The sequence below is a fragment of the Pseudophryne corroboree genome, chromosome 5 (assembly GCF_028390025.1).
Source record: "Pseudophryne corroboree isolate aPseCor3 chromosome 5, aPseCor3.hap2, whole genome shotgun sequence".
Classification (NCBI taxonomy): Eukaryota; Metazoa; Chordata; class Amphibia; order Anura; family Myobatrachidae; genus Pseudophryne; species Pseudophryne corroboree.
The window spans coordinates 73,700,130-73,723,232 of record NC_086448.1 but is presented as its reverse complement, the minus strand read 5'-3'; the positions used below and the strand labels follow the sequence as shown (position 1 = coordinate 73,723,232).

The 23,103-nt window shown below is 48.8% G+C and overlaps 1 protein-coding gene across 1 annotated transcript in view; it reads right to left on the bottom strand.

Annotated features, from left to right (window-relative positions):
- LOC134929554 (serum paraoxonase/arylesterase 2-like) overlaps positions 1-23,103 on the bottom strand; it is a 94,313-nt gene that overhangs the window by 51,299 nt on the left and 19,911 nt on the right. The window contains exons 2-3 of the mRNA XM_063925148.1: positions 6,983-7,053; positions 6,040-6,095 (exon numbers count right to left, since the gene is read on the bottom strand). Coding sequence (XP_063781218.1) covers positions 6,040-6,095; positions 6,983-7,053 — 127 coding nt within the window. The remainder of the gene's footprint in view (positions 1-6,039; positions 6,096-6,982; positions 7,054-23,103) is intronic.

Sequence of the window (23,103 nt, the reverse complement as noted above, 5' to 3'; positions counted from 1 at the left end):
ACGGATCTCACAGATCCGGCCGGGATTCCTTGTGTTTTTTCAGGCAGTGTTTTACTCATCACTCCCGTAAAACACTGCCTGATATTACGAATCAGATCGACATCGGAAAAAAACGATTGTGCAAAACTCGGCAGCTTAGTGAATGATCGTATCAGGATTAAAAAAGTTGCAGTAAAATGCACCCGATACCATTCGAGTTCAAACACCCTTCAAAACGGCCAAAACACGAATATTAGTAAATATTGCCCCATGTGGGTTGGAAAAGTATCGTCAGGGTATTGTGCTCCTATCATCCAGCCCGATACTTGTATTGAGCAGATGGGAGAACTAGGGATTGGTTTCTTTACTTGGAAAATTTGTAATATGGTGATGTTATATTTTGTCCCCTATGTTCTCCCAGATGATGCCTATTTCATATGTGGGAGGAAGGCGTACAAGTGGCTTGCCCTGAGCTCAGAGGGATTGTGTTATATTGGGAGAGTACTACCAGAGGTCATGACTATAACCCATGATAAAACGAAAGACGTTCACCACAGTGCTCAGGCTCCTTATACTCATACTCACTATGAACACATCAAGAGACACCTCATAGATAGGGCAGAGCACGCAGCCTCTGATTTGATCCACGAATCCACCGGGATTCAGTTCCTTCTCGCATTAGACATTACCCGTACTGCCAGAGGAACTATAAATTATAGGTATATCCATGCGCTAGCGAACTTGATAGATAATATCACTGAGATGTATGATGACACCTTCAGGTACACAGGAAGGGAGTTACAAGCCTACAAGAAGGAACTGATTCAGCACAGGATGGTCCTTAATTATGTCACAGCCGTGACAGGTGGGTACTGTGTTACTCTGGCAACTCAATATGGTGTGAAGTGCTGTACATATATTACGAACAGCACTGACGACCCAACGGAGATCATCGATCAGAAGATGGACAAGATCTTGCAGTTGAAGTGGGAGTTCAGGAGGAAACACAACCTTACCTTAGCGACTGTGAGTAATGAACTGACCGGCTGGGTCTCATGGTTAAACCCACACAAATGGTTCTCAGGTTTAGGAGAGTGGGCTCAAAATGTCATTATGAGTGTGGGGAAGTTTCTCCTTTGTATCCTGGGAGTCATCATAATTATTGGTTTGATATTTAGGTGTGTTCAAATTCTAACGCGGCGCAAGCACGGCACAAATTTGATGAGTCTAAGGAGCGAGGGCGCTGTTATAGCAGCAGATTTAATCTACGATCCATCCATAGAGACAGTGTTATGATAAGGATTGCAAATGAATTTCATGGCCTGTTTCTTTCACCCGTTTTTCTTTGTCTCCCCGTCTGCCCTGATACATCCAACTGGAAAAGACATCAGCCCTACCCAAAATGTTTATGTGAATGTATTTTTATATATGTGTCTCATCTCTTCAACCTCCAGTTAATGGCACACATAGTCGACAGGTGATATCCACATATACTAGCACTCACATATGTTCCTCCTCCATGTATCATCAACTAAATGTGCACCCCATTTGTTGGAACAAGAAGCCGAAAAGAGCTCGGTAGTGTTTGTTGGCCCATTTACAGACCCTTAACACGGGATGAGAAGGATTTAATGTATACTTCGCAATACCTCGAAGCTTATTTAGAACATATACGGCACAATGATATATGCCCCTCAGACATGGATTCATACATACATGCTTTTTACTATCCCACTAGGTCATACATTCCCCACCTACAACTCTCCCCTGATCATCCAAGCTTTTGTATATATTGTATAGGTAATATTTTTTTTCCTGTTTATTGATTAGTTAGTGGCAGTTATTGATGACTGCCAAAGGGTGGACTGTCGAAGTCAGAAAATATTACAGTACACACATTACGTACAAACACCACATAGATGGCCTCCGTGTGCGTACGTGTTCGGCTGTGCGTGCACATATTCGCAATTTGCATATGGTCGCTTCCACGGTCCTGCGCATTAGAGCGTGGTATGAGTAATTACAGTGGAATTTGTACTCGCATGGAAAAGCCACAAAGACATATCATATATCTAATCCATATATTGCATAAATCCCCAACTGTCTGCTTCCTCTTCTAATAGCATGAAGATCGGTCACACATAAATTAAACTCCCAGAGACTCAAATACAATGGCCTTATTTACACAAAGCTTTGAAATTCTATGAAGAAGGCAAACACCTTTGTTTACTCCTATTATTCTAGGGTAGCCCAGTTTCTTTCGACAACAATAAATACTGGATTGTCATTGTCTTGTCTGAAGACAAGACAAACAAAAAGACAATACCCAGGAACCTAGGCTGAGGAGAAACTCAATTAGCAATAGCTAACAAAAATACAAACCAGACATTTAGAAATCTGAGGTAATAACATTCATAGTCTAAACTCTTGAAGATGTATATATTTGTATATATATATATATATATATATATATATATATATACACACAGGTTGAGTATCCCATATCCAAATATTCCGAAATACGGACTTTTTTTTCGTGAGAGTGAGATAGTGAAACCTTTGTTTTTTGATGGCTCAATGTACACAAACTTTGTTTAATACACACAGTTATTAAAAATATTGTATTAAATTACCTTCAGGCTGTGTGTATAAGGTGTATATGAAACATAAATGAATTGTGTGAATATAGATACACTTTGTTCAATGCACAAAGTTACAAAAAATATTGTCTAAAATTACCTTCCAGCTGTGTGTATAAGGTGTATATGTAACATAAATGCATTCTGTGCTTAGACTTAGGTCCCATCACCATGATATCTCATTATGGTATGCAATTATTCCAAAATACGGAAAAATCCGATATCCAAAATACCTCTGGTCCCAAGCATTTTGGATAAAGGATACTCAACCTGTATATATATATATATATATATATATATATATAGCTCTCCAAACACGGCATGAACGGCACTCACAGGGTTTGATATATGAAAAACGCTGGTACATTTAATCGTGTAACGTTTCAGAGCTGCTGCTCCTTCTTCCAGCAGCTCCGAAACGTTACACGGTTAAATGTACCAGCGTTTTTCATATATCAAACCCTGTGAGTGCCTTTCATGCCGTGTTTGGAGAGCTACTTTCTTAAGGAATCGGGCACCGGAGGAAGCTGTTGATTTAGGACCTGAGTGCCGACTGACTTGGAGGATTATATATATATATATATATAATTCCTAACAAATTGTAATAGCAGGAGTATGTGTGTGTGTGTGTGTATATATATATATATATATATATATATATATATATGAGTATATGGATATATGTGGATATATGTATATCTTGAGGATGGAAATAGATAATCATATCATGTGTGGGATCATATTGTTCAGAGTCACGTAAACATTAATCTGGTGGGAATAAGAATATTATCATATATTACCACATTAAGTTATTAATAATACCAGATTTATGTATGATTAATGTGATGGGTTTAACTGGTCATGGGGCGGGAACTCAGATGCAAACAACAGAAATCACATCTCAAGTCTTAGCCATCGTCCACTTCTTGAGCTGACCAATGATCCCCGGTGCTCAGGATATGTCCCACCCCCGAACCAATGGAAGAAGGGCACACAGTGTCTATTGTATTATGTTTTAATCCACTGTATGAAGAGCCAGCTGCATGCCAGGTCACTATCACAGACTCTAAAGGTCATCTACCCAGATGACTGAGGACCAGACTGGGAAGCGCAGGCGAAAACCAAACACGTATGTACCATTGACTGTAGCTATTATTCTATTGTATTGTATTGTTATTGTAACCCCCTTTCAGTAATTATATGTTGGTGTGTCGGAACCCGGCATTTTAAATACAATCTGGCGTCGTGTTTCCTTTCCCTGCTAAGGTATTAAAGTGTATTTACAGCCACTCGGGCTGCTGCATTGTGCTAACAGCCTATAGGCCTGTGTACGCAAACTGTGTAGTCACTACGCCCTTTAGGCATACGTACGCGGAGTGCGTACACTGTGCGACTTTGTGTACGTAAGGTTTGTGAATAACATAAAGGTGAAAGGTTAATTACAGCGGCCGCAGCGGCTCAATATTAAAGTGTATCAAGTGTGTTTAAGGTATATGCTTTTTAGTCCTGTAAGTAAACCAGCGTTTACAGTGGAGTAGCTGAATTGAAGATAAAGAAGGTGCTGCCGTACTCACTGTTATACACACTGGTTAGATGGAGCCAGCTCAGCAGCCAGTGACTGTATGTAGGTACCGGGTTGTGTTGCAAGATGCTGGAGCAACGCTTAGATCAGGTAGTAATCACAGGTCTCATTCCAGCTAAGTGGCACTCTCACACAGTCAGTGGGGCATATGTAATAGGGTACGGTTTGCCGAAGGTGAGGTATGCTGGCCAATCTCGGGCGTTTTTTTAAATGGCAATCAGTAGACCGGCTGGCCCAGTGGTGCATCCACAACAACCTTGAGCTCAACCCCCTCAAAACTGTCGAGATGATAGTGGACTTCAGGAAGAAGTCATCTAGTGCACCTCCGCTAACGATTGCTGACAGTGTGGTATCGCTAGTGGACTCCTTCAAGTTTCTAGGGACCACAATCTCCTGGGACCTTAAATGGGGGTCCAACGCTGACGCCACTGTTGGGAAAGCGCATCAGAGGTTGTTCTTCCTCTGGCAACTAAGGAAGTTCAACATCCCACAGAAGCTTCTGCTCCTCTTCTACTCCGCGATTGTGGAGTCGGTACTGTGCTCCTCGATACTCGTATGGTACAGCTCCGCCAGCACGAGGGAGAGATGCAGGCTCCAAAAGGTGGTCAGAACCGCAGAGAAGATCATCGGGCCGACCTTCCCTAAGTCCAGGACCTGTACTTGTCCAGAGCTAAAAAGCGGGCAATGAAGATAGTAAAAGACCAGCTACACCCCGGTCACAGCATGTTTAACTTGCTTCCTTCAGGCAGGCGTTACAGGGCTGTCCCCGCCAGGTCCACCAGAAGCCTCAAAAGTTTCTTTCCCCAAGCGGTCCGCCTGCTGATCTCCTGAACATTGACTGACTAGACGTACATGTAACTAACTTGTGTCCCTATGGTATACCTATCTGTGTAACTTTACTTGCCCCCCCCCCCCACACACACACACACACACACACCTGCTTACCTGTTACCTACTTGGCTGTTGTATAGCAAACCGAAGACAAATTCCTAGTATACACAAGTATACCTGGCCAATAAAGCTGATTCTGATTCTGATACAGGGCCTTGTAAATGTCCAAGATCGGCCGTCACACCTCACCTCTGGAAAGCTCAAACCCTATTAAATATGCCCCAGTATCAGTATTCTTAGTGCTTATAGTGTGCACCTGCATTTTTCTCTTTTCATTTTTCTGCACTCCCACACAGTCCCAAGATGACTCCAATGCACCATGGGGGTCATTCCGAGTTGATCGCTAGCTGAATTTGTTCGCAGCGCAGCGATCAGGCTAAAAAACGGCAGTTCTGCGCATGCATATGCGGCGCAATGCGCACGCACGACGTACGGGCACAACAAACGATGTCATTTTGCACAGGGTCTAGCGATGCATTTGAGTCGCACTGCTTGCCGCAGAGTGATTGACATGAAGTGGACGTTTCTGGGTGGCAACTGACCGTTTTCAGGAAAAGTGCGGAAAAACGCAGGCGTGCCAGGAATAACGCAGGCATGGCTGGGCTAACGCTGGGCGGGTTTGTGACGTCAAATCCGGAACTGAATAGGCTGAAGTGATTGCAAGCGCTGAGTAGGTTTTGAGCTACTCTGAAACCACACAATTTTTTTTTGCAGGCGCTCTGTGATACCCCCATTCGCACTTCTGCTAAGCTAAAATACACTCCCAGTGGGAGGCGGCATAGCGTTTGCACGGCTGTTAAAACTAGCTAGCGAGCGATCTTCCCGGAATGACCCCCCCATGGGTGGGGAAATGGGATGGTGGGGGAGGGTGTCTCTGCATCTCCCTTCTTGGGAACATTCCTGGAATGTTTATGTAATAATGATTACAGTGCTATATCTATTACTTACTGAGCTGATAAAGGCCAGTCCATTAGGAAGAACATCTATATCTTCAGACCCAAACTCTGGAACGATATAAATGCACATACATGAATTCATTGTTATTTGGCTGTATCTGCACCCAGGCCATGTTTGGCACAGCACGCATTCTCGCTAGCTGGGGAGCAACACAAAATCTATGGGCTTAGCAGCAAACGTTGGTGTAGGGACAGCAATGCTTATTCATCCCCTCTGTAGACCCAGGCTCTAATCTGCTGATCAAGTGCTGGGGCCGCCGCTTGTGCAAAAGCGTCTTATTCTACAGTCTAGAAAATACACTTTCACCACTGGGCCGATGTGCGTACAAAGGAGCATTATCGACGCACCATTGGACACTGTACCTGCCTTATTGCATTTGTTGAATGTCTGAGTGAAAATAGCCACTGGTGCCTGCGACGTGCCCATATCTGGTGGTAGCCCCCCCTACCCAGTTACCACCCGGAACCACCTATCAAAAGTGCATGGATCTCCATGCAATTCAGATCTGTGCCTCTAAGCAGCGACCCTCTGGACGCATGCACAGTGCAGCTCGTACCAGTGGGGTAACTACAAATTTTGCACCCCCCCTGCCAAAAAAAGTTTCAGAAGAAAGTCTTATTGGACCGTTTTTTTTTTTCTTTTACAAAACTTTTAATACATTAGAATAATTAGCGAGGTTTACCCCGTGCATTAAGCCCCAAGGGAGCACTTTCATTGCAGCCTCAGGAGCTAAGATGAAAAGTCTGGGTTAAATAAAATTCTCCTGCTTGGATTTGATTGCGGGGAAACCCATAAATTCAGCATTTTATATGAAATAAATGGGTTAGCACGTATTAACCTATGGTTTACTGTGCAAGGAAAATGCTGATTAATTGGATAGCTCCGATCGTGCTATCCCTTAATGTAAGATGGTTACAAGCTCTCATATACATACCTATTCCTTTCAAGTACTGGCAGTTAGGAAGGTCTATATTCTCTATCTCTCTGAAGAAGTTGAACCGTTGACTGCAAAAGGAGGAGAGAAAAATATTTTGCACATTTCACATAAAAAGAATTTCCACTGTCACACAAAATGTTGGGACTTTTCTCTGTATATGGGCCCTCATTCCGAGTTGTTCGCTCGCTAGCTGCTTTTAGCAGCAGTGCATACGCTAAGCCGCCGCCCTCTGGGAGTGTATCTTAGCATAGCAGAAGTGCGACCGAAAGGTTCGCAGAACCACTACAAAAAAAGATTGTGCAGTTTCAGAGTAGCTCGAGACTTACTCCTAGCTAGCGATCACTTCAGACTGTTTAGTTCCTGTTTTGATGTCACAAACACGCCCTGCGTTCGGCCAGCCACTCCGTTTCCCCAGGCACGCCTGCGTTTTTACCTGACACGCCTTAGTTTTTCAGCACACTCCCGGAAAACGGTCAGTTGCCACCCTGAAACGCCCCTTTCCTGTCAATCACTCACCGATCAGCAGTGCGACTGAAAAGCGTCGCTAGACCTTGTGTGAAACTGCATAGTTTTGTGTGAAAGTACGCCACGCTGCGACGGAAAGCAGCTAGCGAACAACTCGGAATGACCCCCATTGTACTCTGCCCAACATCGCCAGTCTGATCATACCTGACACCCTTCACCATTTCTAGAGATTATGGGGGTTATTCAGAGATGAACGCAGATGGCTGCATACGCAAAAAGATCTGTGGCCATCTCCTCACGTGCTGAGGGCCGCCCAGCACAGAGCAAGGCCACCCAGTATGTGTGGGGCCACCTCTTGATGTGTTCGCAGTCTAATTGCGAATGCAGCGGATGTAAGGTTGACCCCTGGCAGCACAGCCTGCCATGTTTTTTTTATCAGAGTGGCTGCATGTGGATTGAAACTGTGCCATTTGTCCAGTCATGATACACCTTCACCACAGCAGCATGCGAACAGTTCACAAACTTCGCTGTTTCAGTAATACTACCACCTTTGGCCCAAAAGCTGATAACCATCCCTTTTTTCAACTTGGATAAATCGCCTCTTTTACCCATGACAGCAACGTGTGATATGTGTGCAGATGGCCTATCGCACACCTTTTATACCCACCAAGCCAGCACACGACACGTGACGTACTTCATAGGCTACGCACTGCCAACATCAATTGTAGGAGGTGGTCATAATAAAGTGACTCGACTGTGCAGATATATATATATATATACACGGTCAGAAAATGAAGGTACAAGTGGTATATATGTACTGTAGGTCACAAAGTGTTTGAATGTAAATCTTATGCAGAATAAAAAGGGTAACAGCAAAGATGAGTTGGCACTGAGTGTCACATACAGCTGCAGAAAAGATTGTTGGTATATCGACTCAGGTGCAACCGTACATTCAGCTGCAATGAAGAGTGGTTCACCACATTAGCTGAGTGTACTGCTACAAAAGTTGGAACAGTCACTACCTGCTTGAAAATAGGAACTTAAACCCATCAGTGTCTTAGACCAAAGAGGTCACAGAGTTAATTTAACAATAGGAAAGACCTTATGATCTGACAATAGTGGAGAATATATAAACAAAAATGTAGAACTCTTCCTAAAAATGCATGAAATTGGGCATCAGTTGACCATTGTTTACATTCTAGAACAAACCGGTGTGAGTAAAAGAGCAAACCGCACACTAGTAGAGAAAGCCAGATGCATGCTTGTTGGGAATGATGTGTGAGCAGGTGTTGTTGTTTGCAAAGTTATGTAGGTACACACCAGAAGATGACTCAAACCATGAACAGCCCTGTTACTTTACCAGTGATGTTGGTTTATTTAAGTATAACAGGTACAGTTGTACTCACTGTTGTATACATATTGGTTCTCCTGGATCAAAGCAGCATAGTGGGGTTCTGTATAACTCACCAGCCCATGAATTTATGCTGCTTGCAGGTATAGGTGCAGAAAGCTGGAACAGCTACATGCAAGTAATCACTGGGGTCTCTCATGTGAGCGGAAGAGTTCTATCTCTTGCCATGTCACTTCTCACACTAACGGGCATAACTATCAATATTATTTTTACTAAAATAATGTGAAAAGGGGTGTTTTCACACCCTTTTCACAATATTTTAGTATCACAGGAATGTACTAAAGGGCAGTTGGAGAATTACCAAAATTCTCTTCCAAGCCCATAAATTTGCATTCCAGATCACAATTCCCATACTTGTAATGGAAACTGCTATGTGGCTGAATTTCTTGAAAAGAAATTGTAAAAAATTACCGGAGGGAGACCTGTGATAATAACTCTATCTTGAGATAGCATTATCCAGGGCTTCCCTCTGGTTCCAGTACCCCTGCACGGCCATCTCTTCCTGCTGGCAGTGGAAGCTGTGCTCAGATCTGTGTCCTGTCATCAGCCATGTGTGTCTGTTAGACCATAGGCAGATCACTATGTTAAAAAAAAAAAATACTTCTCAGCACCCAGGGACCAGTGATCTGGTGAGGGCAGCTGGTCATCGGATCGCTGTGCTCCTGCTGTGACCCTGGTGAAGTCAAAGTGATGCTCCGAAGTGGCAGCTCACTTTACAGCACAGAGAGTCACAGCGTGGCGTGTCCGGACCGTTTGCGGGGCGTACTTGCCCTGTGCTGGGCGTCCCCCCGCATGCTAGAGTAAAGAGTTGTAGGTGTGAGTTTTTTCGCATATCTACAACTCATACTGAATCGGGCCCTTAGTACGATGTAACCTGTAATGTGTGTAAGTCTTGACTTGTCGTGTTGTGGGTGAGTTCTTGCTGTTATACATGAGCACATTTTAAAATGTAACCTTAATAAAAAAAAAGGCATAAATCCATTCTGGTCAGAGCACATGTGGATGAATGGAACTTGAGGAATGGTCTAGTTGTGAAAGGCTTGGAAAGTGAATTGTAGAGCGGATATAGGGCACGATTGACACCTGATTGCTGTTGTGCGTTTTCTCAGGCCAGACAATTATCTATCGACTGCGCATGCGTACGGATTGCAATGCGCACGCGCGAGGCCAAACTGCAAAATAATCCTGCGTCTTTTTTGATCACTAGGTGTATGCAAGTTGATTGACAGGAAGCGGATGTTTAGGGGGGGGGGGGGGGTAACTGGCCGTTTTCTGGGAGCGTCAGGAAAAACGCAGGTGTTCCCAATCGTTTTCAGGGAGGGTGTGTGACGTCAGCTCCGGCACCGATGAGCCTGTTGCTATTGCACTGTAGGAGTAAGTCCTGGGCTACGCACAGACTGCACAGACTGGAAAAAACAAAACATTAGATGGTAACTGAGTTGTGAACGGATTTGCAGCTGACCAGCATACGCAAAGCTTTTCGCACGGCGTATGCAGACTTGCACAGAGCAGGTATTCACTCTGTTTGAGCGGCAACTATGTGATTGCAAACCTCTGCAAATTCACGGAGGACCAATCTGGTCTAAATCGGGCCCTTAGTTAAAAATTCAACAGTTATGCTGTCTAATTGTAATATCATTGGGATAATGGTGATGCAGTAACTACGATATATCGGCATTAAAACTTTAAACATAATAGTAAAGCACCATGTTTAAACTAAGTAATAATGCTGGCATAGGTTATATGCTTTTGATGACATAAGTACAGCATCTGCATTCTCTTGTTGATATTACGCTGACGGCAGCAAAAGTGTTTTCTAGATCACAAGTACTCGTTGTAGACTTAAGTATCTGCTGTGTGTAGCTGGGAGTACACCATGGGAGCAGTGTTCCTCCTTATGTAATTAGAAGTTGTATTGTAATTACAAAGAAAATCATTGGCACAGGTTTTCATTGTCTTCAACATTCACTTAGTGAATTTCATAGTGTCAGTGAATTACTAATTTATGATAGTAACCCAGGAGAGCCCAGTCATCTACAACATGCGCTGCTAGTGCGTGTTTTTCAGATCTCCTCGCAAAACCCCATATGATAAATGAATTAGCACATGTGGGTACATTTTAAGATGTGAATATGGGTGATGTTGGGATTTGGGGTGCTGCACTAAAGGGCCCTACACACTGGCAGATAACATGCACGATATGAACGTTCTCGTTCATAAATGAACGAGAACTTGTTCATATCGTGCAGTGTGTAGGCACCAACGATGAATGATGCGCGGCCCCGCGCTCGTTAATCGTTGGTGCCCTGTCGCTTATGCATGCAGGCCAATATGGACGAGATTGTCCATATTAGCGTGCAGTGCTATGGCGCCCGGTGACGGGGGGAGTGAAGAAACTTCACTCTCCCCGTCACCTCCCACCCGCCGCCGGGTCGGCTGTATCCGTCGTCGGGCAGCTCGGCGGCAGATCTTCCAGTGTAGTGTGTAGGGCCCATTAGTTTCAGCAGCCTGTCCTAAACACCTGGGTTAAACTAATGGGATCCGGTAAGGATCCCAGCGGTCGGGATCCTGACACTACTCGGAATGCCGACACCAGCATCCCGGCACTGGAAATCCAGACCGCCAGGATGCCAAACGGTCATCTGCCTGAGAGGTAAGCCACAGGGTGTGGGGATTGGATGTTAGGTTTAGGCTGTGGGGGGGAGGTTTAGGGTTAGGCTGTGGCCAGGGTGGGTTGGGTCTAGGATGCAGGAAGGGTGAGTTAGGTTTAGGCACCACCGGGGAGGGTTAGGGTTAGTCAGTGGGGAAAGAGGGGTAGGTTTAGGCTGCGGGGATGGGGTGTTAGGTTTAGGCACCACCAGGGAGGGTTAGGGATAGGCTGCTAGAAGGGAGGTTTAGGGGGCCAGTTGGGATTCTGATCATTGGGATGCTGCGGTCGGTATTCTGACTGCCGGCATCCCAAATGCCGGCATTTCAATCCCAACCTAATCTAACACCCTATGACATATGTGAAAGAAATGTGATGTGGAGGACTGGTGCTACAGTTCCTCTATAGCTGTGACAAAAAGAAGAGCGACCGGGCACTGGTCAAAAATATGTTAAGGTTATAAGGAGAGAGAAATGACTGCATAGGAATAGAGAGAGTTAAACCTCCTGTGAGGGGTGGACCTAGCTGTGAGGAAAAGTACAGCCCATGGTAGAGAGGGGAGGGTTCAGTATATATAGGGACTGCTAGGCCAGCTTGGTCTCTCTTGCTGCTGAATTGCCTTTGGTGAGTGCTGCATTGCAGAGTCTCTAGATTTTAGCTTGTTTTGCTCTAGCTTTGCATTGCATTGTTTTTCTTTTGCCACCCTCCTTCAATTCATACCCTGCTTGAGATGGCCGCCTCTCGCCCTCGCCGTGCTGCCGGGACCCCAGCTCGCTACCGCTCATCAGGCGGTGGGGCTGGGCCCGAGGATGGGCTGGCTGGCCCTGCTGCCGGCTACCCGTCTTCCGGGGCCGACGCGGGCGCCGGTACGGCCGTGGCTTGGCGAACTCGGTCCTCCGTGCCGCGGGTTTCCGGTCCGGTGTTGCCGGCCGGGCGCGGACGGCCGGGAGGGCTGGGGGCGCAGGCAGGAAGCCCGGAGGTGGCGGGCATCGGCCCACACCTCCGGGTGCAGAGTTAGCGACTCCGGGGCTGCGTTCGGGCGCCCGCGGGCGCGCGCATGCGCGCCAAGTTGGGCGGCCGACGGAGGCTGCCGTTTCGTCTCCCCTCTCTTCCCCCTTGTCACGGCCGCAAGGTGGTGCCGGGCGAGGGGGGCGGAGCGGGTGGACAGTGGCGGCGAGTCGGGCGAGGCCTGTCGCAGGGTCTCGTCCGACGGTCTTCTCAGCGGGGCCCAGTAGTGGAGGTTCAGTGGCGGGAAGCGGCGGGCAGCGTGCACAGTGTGCGCGCACGCCCGCGCTCTCAACAGGTGGCGCCGTTCGCGCACGTGTGCGCGCAGTGGCGCCACTGGTGTCCTCTTCTCCCCCGTTGCCTCCCTTGCAGCTGGAGGCTGGCGGGGAGCGGCGGCGGGGGGTCATAACGGGGGCAATCAAGGCAGCATGGAGTCCCGCAGAGGCGCCCTCCCTGCGGGCGGAGGGAGCTCCGGCCTGCGGGGGGAGGGCGCGCGCGGGGGGGCCGATAGCGGCAGGAGCAGCGCTAGCGACGGCCGGCGGGCGCAAGTTGGGGACAATGACTGGTGGGGTACCGCGCCGCTGGTGGTCAGGGGTGACAGCGGTTCCCCAATGGGCCAGTCGGAGCTTCGGCCATCGGGCTCCCTGTTGGCGCCCGCTGGGTGCCGGGCAGGGAGGCGCGCGCCGGCATCTGCGGGGGATCCCGCGGGTGCCGCCAGTGACTTTTGGAGAGGTCAGGACCCCTCCGGGGAGTTGGCGTCGGCCCTGTCAACGGTGGTGGCGGCATTGGGGCCGCTGCCGCATCCCCGGGGGCGGCAAGGCGTTCCGGCACGCGCGCGTGTCCGGTGCGCGGCCGGGGTCGGCGGCTCAGCACATTGCTCGCGCTTGCCGTGATCTGGGGGCGGCCGCGGCACAGCTGGGACACCATCCCGTGCGGGACGAGCGGGGGCGCAAGGTGGGGACACCTTCGCCCCGGAGTGCTAGGCATGCGCCCCGAGTGGTTTCTGGGTCCTTTGCTCCGTCTTCTTCTTCAGGTGATCGCGGTGAAGTTGAGGTGGTTGGGAGCGACGAGGAGGACTTCGCAGTTTCCACACCGGAGGATTCCCAGTCCGAGCAGTCGACAGCATCAGGTGAGATTGAGCAGGCGGCGCCTGGCTCCAGCATGCGCTCCAGTTCTCTCAGTTCTTCCTCTTCTTCTTCCCTGTCGTCGCAGGCGTCCGAAGTCAGTAGCACTACTAGGGCGAAAAAGCGCGCAACAAAATACGCCAAGAGGGCGGCGGGGCAGCAGGAGAGGCGGAAGAGACGTAAGCAGCTTAGCGAGGACGCTCGCAGGGCCAAGAAGCGCCGCGATTTGCCTGAGGTAGTCCACTGCGATTACACGGCCGTGCTGCGGGGGTTGCGGGACAGCTGCCGTAGGAAGATCTGCAGGGGCGATTACGTTGATATGTTCGTCCTGACGAAAAACGCCAAGAAGGACTATAAGTCAGCGGCGGCTAAGAAGGGCATCGGAGCTGAGGCTTTCCGTACCTTCGACAACTGGCTGGCCGGTTTTTGCGTCTTTGACGAACATATGAACGTCATTAGATACCTGCACTTAATACACGATATGCAGCGCACATCGTTAGGCATCGAATGGCGGATGTATGACGAGAAATTCCGGGAGAAACAGGACTGCTTGCAGGTGATTGACTTTGGTTGCAAGGACGTGGAAGTCTGGCTCCAGGTCACCCGGACTTCTCAATCCGCTAGGGAGCCCCGGAATCCGGGGGCGGACGGGCACCGCGCGGGGTCATCCGCCCAAGGGCCCGGCGCGGACGGCGGATCGGGCAAGACAGGTAGATTGGCCGTCCGTGGGGGGGGCAGGCCGCCGCGAAAGGGAAGTGCTTCGCATTTAACAATGCGTCCTGTTCCTTCGGCAAGCAGTGTCGGTTTCGACATTTGTGCTTGCAATGTGGCGGCACCCACCCAGCCTCTGCCTGTTTTAAAGGCAGTCGCCAGGGTGCACGGGGTAAGCAAAGTTACACAAGACCCGGCGCGAGCGGGAGCGCTCCGCAGGGCGCCAACGCCAATTAATTTGGAGGCAATGGCCAAATGGTTGGATTGGTATCCAAATAGTGTAGACGCTCAGTTTTTGTTTCAGGGTTTTCAGTTTGGTTTCCGCTTGCCTGTTGCGAGCGAGGTATCGGTTCGGGCTCACCGGAACCTCCAGTCTGCTCGCTCCTTGCCGTCGGTTCTGCGAGAGAAAGTTGATAAGGAGTTACGGTTGGGTAGGATGGAGGGCCCGTTTAGCTCACCCCCGGTGGATGGGTTGGTCATATCCCCAGTGGGGGTAGTTCCCAAGAAGACTCCAGGTGCTTTTCGGCTCATTCAGCATCTTTCTTACCCGTCGGGGTCGTCGGTCAACGACGCGATACCACCGGCTCATTGCTCGGTGGTGTACCAGTCGTTTGATGCGGCGCTAGAGTTGGTCCATAGATACGGCCCTGGGGCCCTGATGGGTAATATCGATGTGGAATCCGCGTTTCGGTTGCTACCGTTGCATCCGGACTCATTCCGTTTTATGGGTTTTCGGATCGGAGCGGAGTTTTTCATCGACAAATGTTTGCCGATGGGATGTTCCGTTTCCTGCTCGTTTTTTGAACGTTTTAGCACATTTTTACATTGGTGCGTGGAGTCTTCGTCAGGGGGTCATGGAGTTGCACATTACCTCGGTGACTTCCTGTGTGTGGGTCCGGCCAATTCGCCACGCTGCCGTGACTTGCTGTTCAGCATCCGAGCTCTGTTTTTTCACTTTGGCGTTCCTGTGGCCGAGGATAAAACGGAGGGGCCGGTTTCCTGTTTGTCATTCTTGGGGATCGAAATCGACACGGTTGCAGGATCGTGTCGCCTGCCTCAGGCCAAGGTTGCGAAGCTCCGCGAAGCTATCTGCCAGATCGTAAGGTCGCGCAAAGTCACGCTGCGGCAGGCGCAGTCCTTGCTGGGCCTTTTGAACTTTGCTTGTCGGGTAATCCCGATGGGCAGGGTTTTCTGCCGGAAGCTGGAGAGGGCGACTGCGGGGTGTGCCAGGCCGCATCATTTCATCCGCTTGTCCTCCGAGATTAAGAGGGATTTGGCCGTATGGGCCTCGTTCCTGGGGGACTTCAACGGGGTGCGTATCTGGCAGGCCCCAACGGTCGACAGCGCTCGGCTGCAGCTGTTTACCGACACGGCGGGTTCCTCCGGGTTCGGTTGCTACCTTGAGGGATCTTGGTGCGTGGCCTCGTGGCCGGAGGAATGGCATCGCGAGGGTTTAACTAAGGACCTTTTGCTGCTGGAGCTTTTCCCCATTATGGTGGCGCTGGAGGTTTGGGGCGATCGTCTGGCTCATCGCAGCATCTTGTTTAGATGTGACAATCTGGGCGTGGTGCATGCGATCAATAACCAGAGGGCGAAGTCGCTGGTGGTCCTGAGGGTGCTGGGGCAGTTGCTGCTGACATGCTTGCATAGGAATGTGTGGTTCCGCGCGCAACATGTGCCTGGTCTGGAGAACGGAATTGCCGACGCGTTGTCACGAGGTCAGTGGGAGAGATTTCGTTTGTTGGCACCCGAGGCCGATGAGCAAGGGTTTCAATGTCCCGGTTATGTCTGGCAGGTGATCGGGCCGGACTGGAGGGTCTAGCGATGCGGTCAGTCGCTCCGAACACGCTCAAGGCTTACGGACAAGCTTGGAGCGAGTGGGAGGAGTTTGTCTGAGGACGAAGTCAACAAGGTAAGAGCGGGCATCGGATGATGCTTTCTTTTATTTGGCAGCTGTTTGTTACGGGTAGGTCCAGAGCGGTGGTGTCCCGGTACTTAGCTGGTATTTCGTTCTTTAACAAAATCAAGGGTGTCCCTGACGTGACAAAGAGCGGGCTTCTGCTTAAGGCGATGAAGGGGTGGGGCGCGTGTGGCGCCAACGCCGCCTGATAGGAGGCGGCCCATTGATGCGGCCTTGCTATCGGCTGTCATCAAGGCGGTTGGCAGTATCGCGTCGTCTATTTTTGAATCGCTTCTGTTCCATTTGGCGTTCTCCATGGCTTACCACGGAGCCTTTCGGGTTTCGGAGCTGGTGGCGCCATCTAAGCGGGCAGATTCGCGCATGCTTCTCGAGGACGTGGTGGTGGGTGAGAGGTCCTTGCTGTGCAGATTGCGTCGCTCTAAGACGGACCAAGTAGGTAGAGGTCGATGGGTCACCTTGGTTTCGGCGCTGGAGGAGAGGATTTGCCCGGTGAGGTTGGCAGTGAAATATGCGGCAGTTCGGCCCGGTGGTCGGGGGTCGTGGTTGCGGCATTATGACGGTCTGCCCTTGACGAAATATCAGTTTCGTTGGATGCTGGGTCGCTGTCTGGCGAGCTTGGGCCTTCCACCCGCTGCTTTCGGGACGCATTCCTTCTGCATCGGGGCTGCGACGTCGGCTGCGTCGGCAGGGCTTTCCGTGGCTGAAATCCAGGCAGTGGGGCGATGGAAGTCGTCGAGTTACAGACGATATATTCGCCCCGTTGCATGATTTGTTTGTTTGACTAACGGTTCTGTTTATTTGTAGTTGTATAAGTCATGTTGTAAAGTTCAGTACGTCATTGTGTTGTGTGTCTGTTTGTCTCCCCTGTTTATCCTACTCAGGGATTAGCCACTCGCCGCTGCTGGCAGCGGGGGTCTGGAGTTCTTTTGCGATTTTTTGCCTGACTTGACGGACTGAATTCTAATCTACAATTCGGCTGATCAGTTCAAATAAAAGTCCCTAAGCCGGTTTTTACGCTTTCACCTCCAGCTGAGTTCTTACATGTTTTTCCCATTTTATACTAGAGATGAGCGCCTGAAATTTTTCGGGTTTTGTGTTTTGGTTTTGGGTTCGGTTCCGCGGCCGTGTTTTGGGTTCGAACGCGTTTTGGCAAAACCTCACCGAATTTTTTTTGTCGGATTCGGGTGTGTTTTGGATTCGGGTGTTTTTTTCAAAAAACACTAAAAAACAGCTTAAATCATAGAATTTGGGGGTCATTTTGATCCCAAAGTATTATTAACCTCAAAAACCATAATTTACACTCATTTTCAGTCTATTCTGAATACCTCACACCTCACAATATTATTTTTAGTCCTAAAATTTGCACCGAGGTCGCTGTGTGAGTAAGATAAGCGACCCTAGTGGCCGACACAAACACCGGGCCCATCTAGGAGTGGCACTGCAGTGTCACGCAGGATGTCCCTTCCAAAAAACCCTCCCCAAACAGCACATGACGCAAAGAAAAAAAGAGGCGCAATGAGGTAGCTGTGTGAGTAAGATTAGCGACCCTAGTGGCCGACACAAACACCGGGCCCATCTAGGAGTGGCACTGCAGTGTCACGCAGGATGGCCCTTCCAAAAAACCCTCCCCAAACAGCACATGACGCAAAGAAAAAAAGAGGCGCAATGAGGTAGCTGTGTGAGTAAGATTAGCGACCCTAGTGGCCGACACAAACACCGGGCCCATCTAGGAGTGGCACTGCAGTGTCACGCAGGATGTCCCTTCCAAAAAACCCTCCCCAAACAGCACATGACGCAAAGAAAAAAAGAGGCGCAATGAGGTAGCTGTGTGAGTAAGATTAGCGACCCTAGTGGCCGACACAAACACCGGGCCCATCTAGGAGTGGCACTGCAGTGTCACGCAGGATGTCCCTTCCAAAAAACCCTCCCCAATCAGCACATGATGCAAAGAAAAAGAAAAGAAAAAAGAGGTGCAAGATGGAATTGTCCTTGGGCCCTCCCACCCACCCTTATGTTGTATAAACAAAACAGGACATGCACACTTTAACCAACCCATCATTTCAGTGACAGGGTCTGCCACACGACTGTGACTGATATGACGGGTTGGTTTGGACCCCCCCCAAAAAAGAAGCAATTAATCTCTCCTTGCACAAACTGGCTCTACAGAGGCAAGATGTCCACCTCATCTTCACCCTCCGATATATCACCGTGTACATCCCCCTCCTCACAGATTATCAATTCGTCCCCACTGGAATCCACCATCTCAGCTCCCTGTGTACTTTGTGGAGGCAATTGCTGCTGGTCAATGTCTCCGCGGAGGAATTGATTATAATTCATTTTAATGAACATCATCTTCTCCACATTTTCTGGATGTAACCTCGTACGCCGATTGCTGACAAGGTGAGCGGCGGCACTAAACACTCTTTCGGAGTACACACTTGTGGGAGGGCAACTTAGGTAGAATAAAGCCAGTTTGTGCAAGGGCCTCCAAATTGCCTCTTTTTCCTGCCAGTATAAGTACGGACTGTGTGACGTGCCTACTTGGATGCGGTCACTCATATAATCCTCCACCATTCTATCAATGTTGAGAGAATCATATGCAGTGACAGTAGACGACATGTCCGTAATCGTTGTCAGGTCCTTCAGTCCGGACCAGATGTCAGCATCAGCAGTCGCTCCAGACTGCCCTGCATCACCGCCAGCGGGTGGGCTCGGAATTCTGAGCCTTTTCCTCGCACCCCCAGTTGCGGGAGAATGTGAAGGAGGAGATGTTGACAGGTCGCGTTCCGCTTGACTTGACAATTTTGTCACCAGCAGGTCTTTCAACCCCAGCAGACCTGTGTCTGCCGGAAAGAGAGATCCAAGGTAGGCTTTAAATCTAGGATCGAGCACGGTGGCCAAAATGTAGTGCTCTGATTTCAACAGATTGACCACCCGTGAATCCTTGTTAAGCGAATTAAGGGCTGCATCCACAAGTCCCACATGCCTAGCGGAATCGCTCCCTTTTAGCTCCTTCTTCAATGCCTCCAGCTTCTTCTGCAAAAGCCTGATGAGGGGAATGACCTGACTCAGGCTGGCAGTGTCTGAACTGACTTCACGTGTGGCAAGTTCAAAGGGCATCAGAACCTTGCACAACGTTGAAATCATTCTCCACTGCACTTGAGACAGGTGCATTCCACCTCCTATATCGTGCTCAATTGTATAGGCTTGAATGGCCTTTTGCTGCTCCTCCAACCTCTGAAGCATATAGAGGGTTGAATTCCACCTCGTTACCACTTCTTGCTTCAGATGATGGCAGGGCAGGTTCAGTAGTTTTTGGTGGTGCTCCAGTCTTCTGTACGTGGTGCCTGTACGCCGAAAGTGTCCCGCAATTTTTCTGGCCACCGACAGCATCTCTTGCACGCCCCTGTCGTTTTTTAAAAAATTCTGCACCACCAAATTCAAGGTATGTGCAAAACATGGGACGTGCTGGAATTTGCCCATATTTAATGCACACACAATATTGCTGGCATTGTCCGATGCCACAAATCCACAGGAGAGTCCAATTGGGGTAAGCCATTCCGCGATGATCTTCCTCAGTTGCCGTAAGAGGTTTTCAGCTGTGTGCGTTTTCTGGAAAGCGGTGATACAAAGCGTAGCCTGCCTAGGAAAGAGTTGGCGTTTGCGAGATGCTGCTACTGGTGCCGCCGCTGCTGTTCTTGCGGCGGGAGTCCATACATCTACCCAGTGGGCTGTCACAGTCATATAGTCCTGACCCTGCCCTGCTCCACTTGTCCACATGTCCGTGGTTAAGTGGACATTGGGTACAACTGCATTTTTTAGGACACTGGTGAGTCTTTTTCTGACGTCCGTGTACATTCTCGGTATCGCCTGCCTAGAGAAGTGGAACCTAGATGGTATTTGGTAACGGGGGCACACTGCCTCAATAAATTGTCTAGTTCCCTGTGAACTAACGGCGGATACCGGACGCACGTCTAACACCAACATAGTTGTCAAGGACTCAGTTATCCGCTTTGCAGTAGGATGACTGCTGTGATATTTCATCTTCCTCGCAAAGGACTGTTGAACAGTCAATTGCTTACTGGAAGTAGTACAAGTGGGCTTACGACTTCTCCTCTGGGATGACCATCGACTCCCAGCGGCAACAACAGCAGCGCCAGCAGCAGTAGGCGTTACACGCAAGGATGCATCGGAGGAATCCCAGGCAGGAGAGGACTCGTCAGAATTGCCAGTGACATGGCCTGCAGGACTATTGGCATTCCTGGGGAAGGAGGAAATTGACACTGAGGGAGTTGGTGGGGTGGTTTGCGTGAGCTTGGTTACAAGAGGAAGGGATTTACTGGTCAGTGGACTGCTTCCGCTGTCACCCAAAGTTTTTGAACTTGTCACTGACTTATTATGAATGCGCTGCAGGTGACGTATAAGGGAGGATGTTCCGAGGTGGTTAACGTCCTTACCCCTACTTATTACAGCTTGACAAAGGGAACACACGGCTTGACACCTGTTGTCCGCATTTCTGGTGAAATACCTCCACACCGAAGAGCTGATTTTTTTGGTATTTTCACCTGGCATGTCAACGGCCATATTCCTCCCACGGACAACAGGTGTCTCCCCCGGGTGCCTGACTTAAACAAACCACCTCACCATCAGAATCCTCCTGGTCAATTTCCTCCCCAGCGCCAGCAACACCCATATCCTCCTCATCCTGGTGTACTTCAACACTGACATCTTCAATCTGACTATCAGGAACTGGACTGCGGGTGCTCCTTCCAGCACTTGCAGGGGGCGTGCAAATGGTGGAAGGCGCATGCTCTTCACGTCCAGTGTTGGGAAGGTCAGGCATCGCAACCGACACAATTGGACTCTCCTTGTGGATTTGGGATTTCGAAGAATGCACAGTTCTTTGCTGTGCTGCTTTTGCCAGCTTGAGTCTTTTCATTTTTCTAGCGAGAGGCTGAGTGCTTCCATCCTCATGTGAAGCTGAACCACTAGCCATGAACATAGGCCAGGGCCTCAGCCGTTCCTTGCCACTCCGTGTGGTAAATGGCATATTGGCAAGTTTACGCTTCTCCTCCGACAATTTTATTTTAGGTTTTGGAGTCCTTTTTTTACTGATATTTGGTGTTTTGGATTTGACATGCTCTGTACTATGACATTGGGCATCGGCCTTGGCAGACGACGTTGCTGGCATTTCATCGTCTCGGCCATGACTAGTGGCAGCAGCTTCAGCACGAGGTGGAAGTGGATCTTGATCTTTCCCTAATTTTGGAACCTCAACATTTTTGTTCTCCATATTTTAATAGGCACAACTAAAAGGCACCTCAGGTAAACAATGGAGATGGATGGATTGGATACTAGTATACAATTATGGACGGGCTGCCGAGTGCCGACACAGAGGTAGCCACAGCCGTGAACTACCGCACTGTACTGTGTCTGCTGCTAATATATAGACTGGTTGATAAAGAGATAGTATACTCGTAACTAGTATGTATGTATAAAGAAAGAAAAAAAAACCACGGTTAGGTGGTATATACAATTATGGACGGGCTGCCGAGTGCCGACACAGAGGTAGCCACAGCCGTGAACTACCGCACTGTACTGTGTCTGCTGCTAATATATAGACTGGTTGATAAAGAGATAGTATACTCGTAACTAGTATGTATGTATAAAGAAAGAAAAAAAAACCACGGTTAGGTGGTATATACAATTATGGACGGGCTGCCGAGTGCCGACACAGAGGTAGCCACAGCCGTGAACTACCGCACTGTACTGTGTCTGCTGCTAATATATAGACTGGTTGATAAAGAGATAGTATACTCGTAACTAGTATGTATGTATAAAGAAAGAAAAAAAAAACACGGTTAGGTGGTATATACAATTATGGACGGGCTGCCGAGTGCCGACACAGAGGTAGCCACAGCCGTGAACTACCGCACTGTACTGTGTCTGCTGCTAATATAGACTGGTTGATAAAGAGATAGTATACTCGTAACTAGTATGTATGTATAAAGAAAGAAAAAAAAACCACGGTTAGGTGGTATATACAATTATGGACGGGCTGCCGAGTGCCGACACAGAGGTAGCCACAGCCGTGAACTACCGCACTGTACTGTGTCTGCTGCTAATATAGACTGGTTGTTGATAAAGAGATAGTATACTACTAATATTATATATACTGGTGGTCAGGTCACTGGTCACTAGTCACACTGGCAGTGGCACTCCTGCAGCAAAAGTGTGCACTGTTTAATTTTAATATAATATTATGTACTCCTGGCTCCTGCTATAACCTATAACTGGCACTGCAGTAGTGCTCCCCAGTCTCCCCCACAATTATAAGCTGTGTGAGCTGAGCAGTGAGACAGATATATAATATATATAGATGATGCAGCACACTGGCCTGAGCCTGAGCAGTGCACACAGATATGGTATGTGACTGACTGAGTCACTGTGTGTATCGCTTTTTTCAGGCAGAGAACGGATACATTAAATAAACTGCACTGTGTGTCTGGTGGTCACTCACTATATAATATATTATGTACTCCTGGCTCCTGCTATAACCTATAACTGGCACTGCAGTAGTGCTCCCCAGTCTCCCCCACAATTATAAGCTGTGTGAGCTGAGCAGTCAGACAGATATATATAATATTATATATAGATAATAGATGATGCAGCACACTGGCCTGAGCCTGAGCAGTGCACACAGATATGGTATGTGACTGAGTCACTGTGTGCTGTGTATCGCTTTTTTCAGGCAGAGAACGGATTATAAAGTAAACTGCACTGTCCTCACTAGTAAACTCTCTCCACTCAGTCTCTACACTTCTACAGTAACAG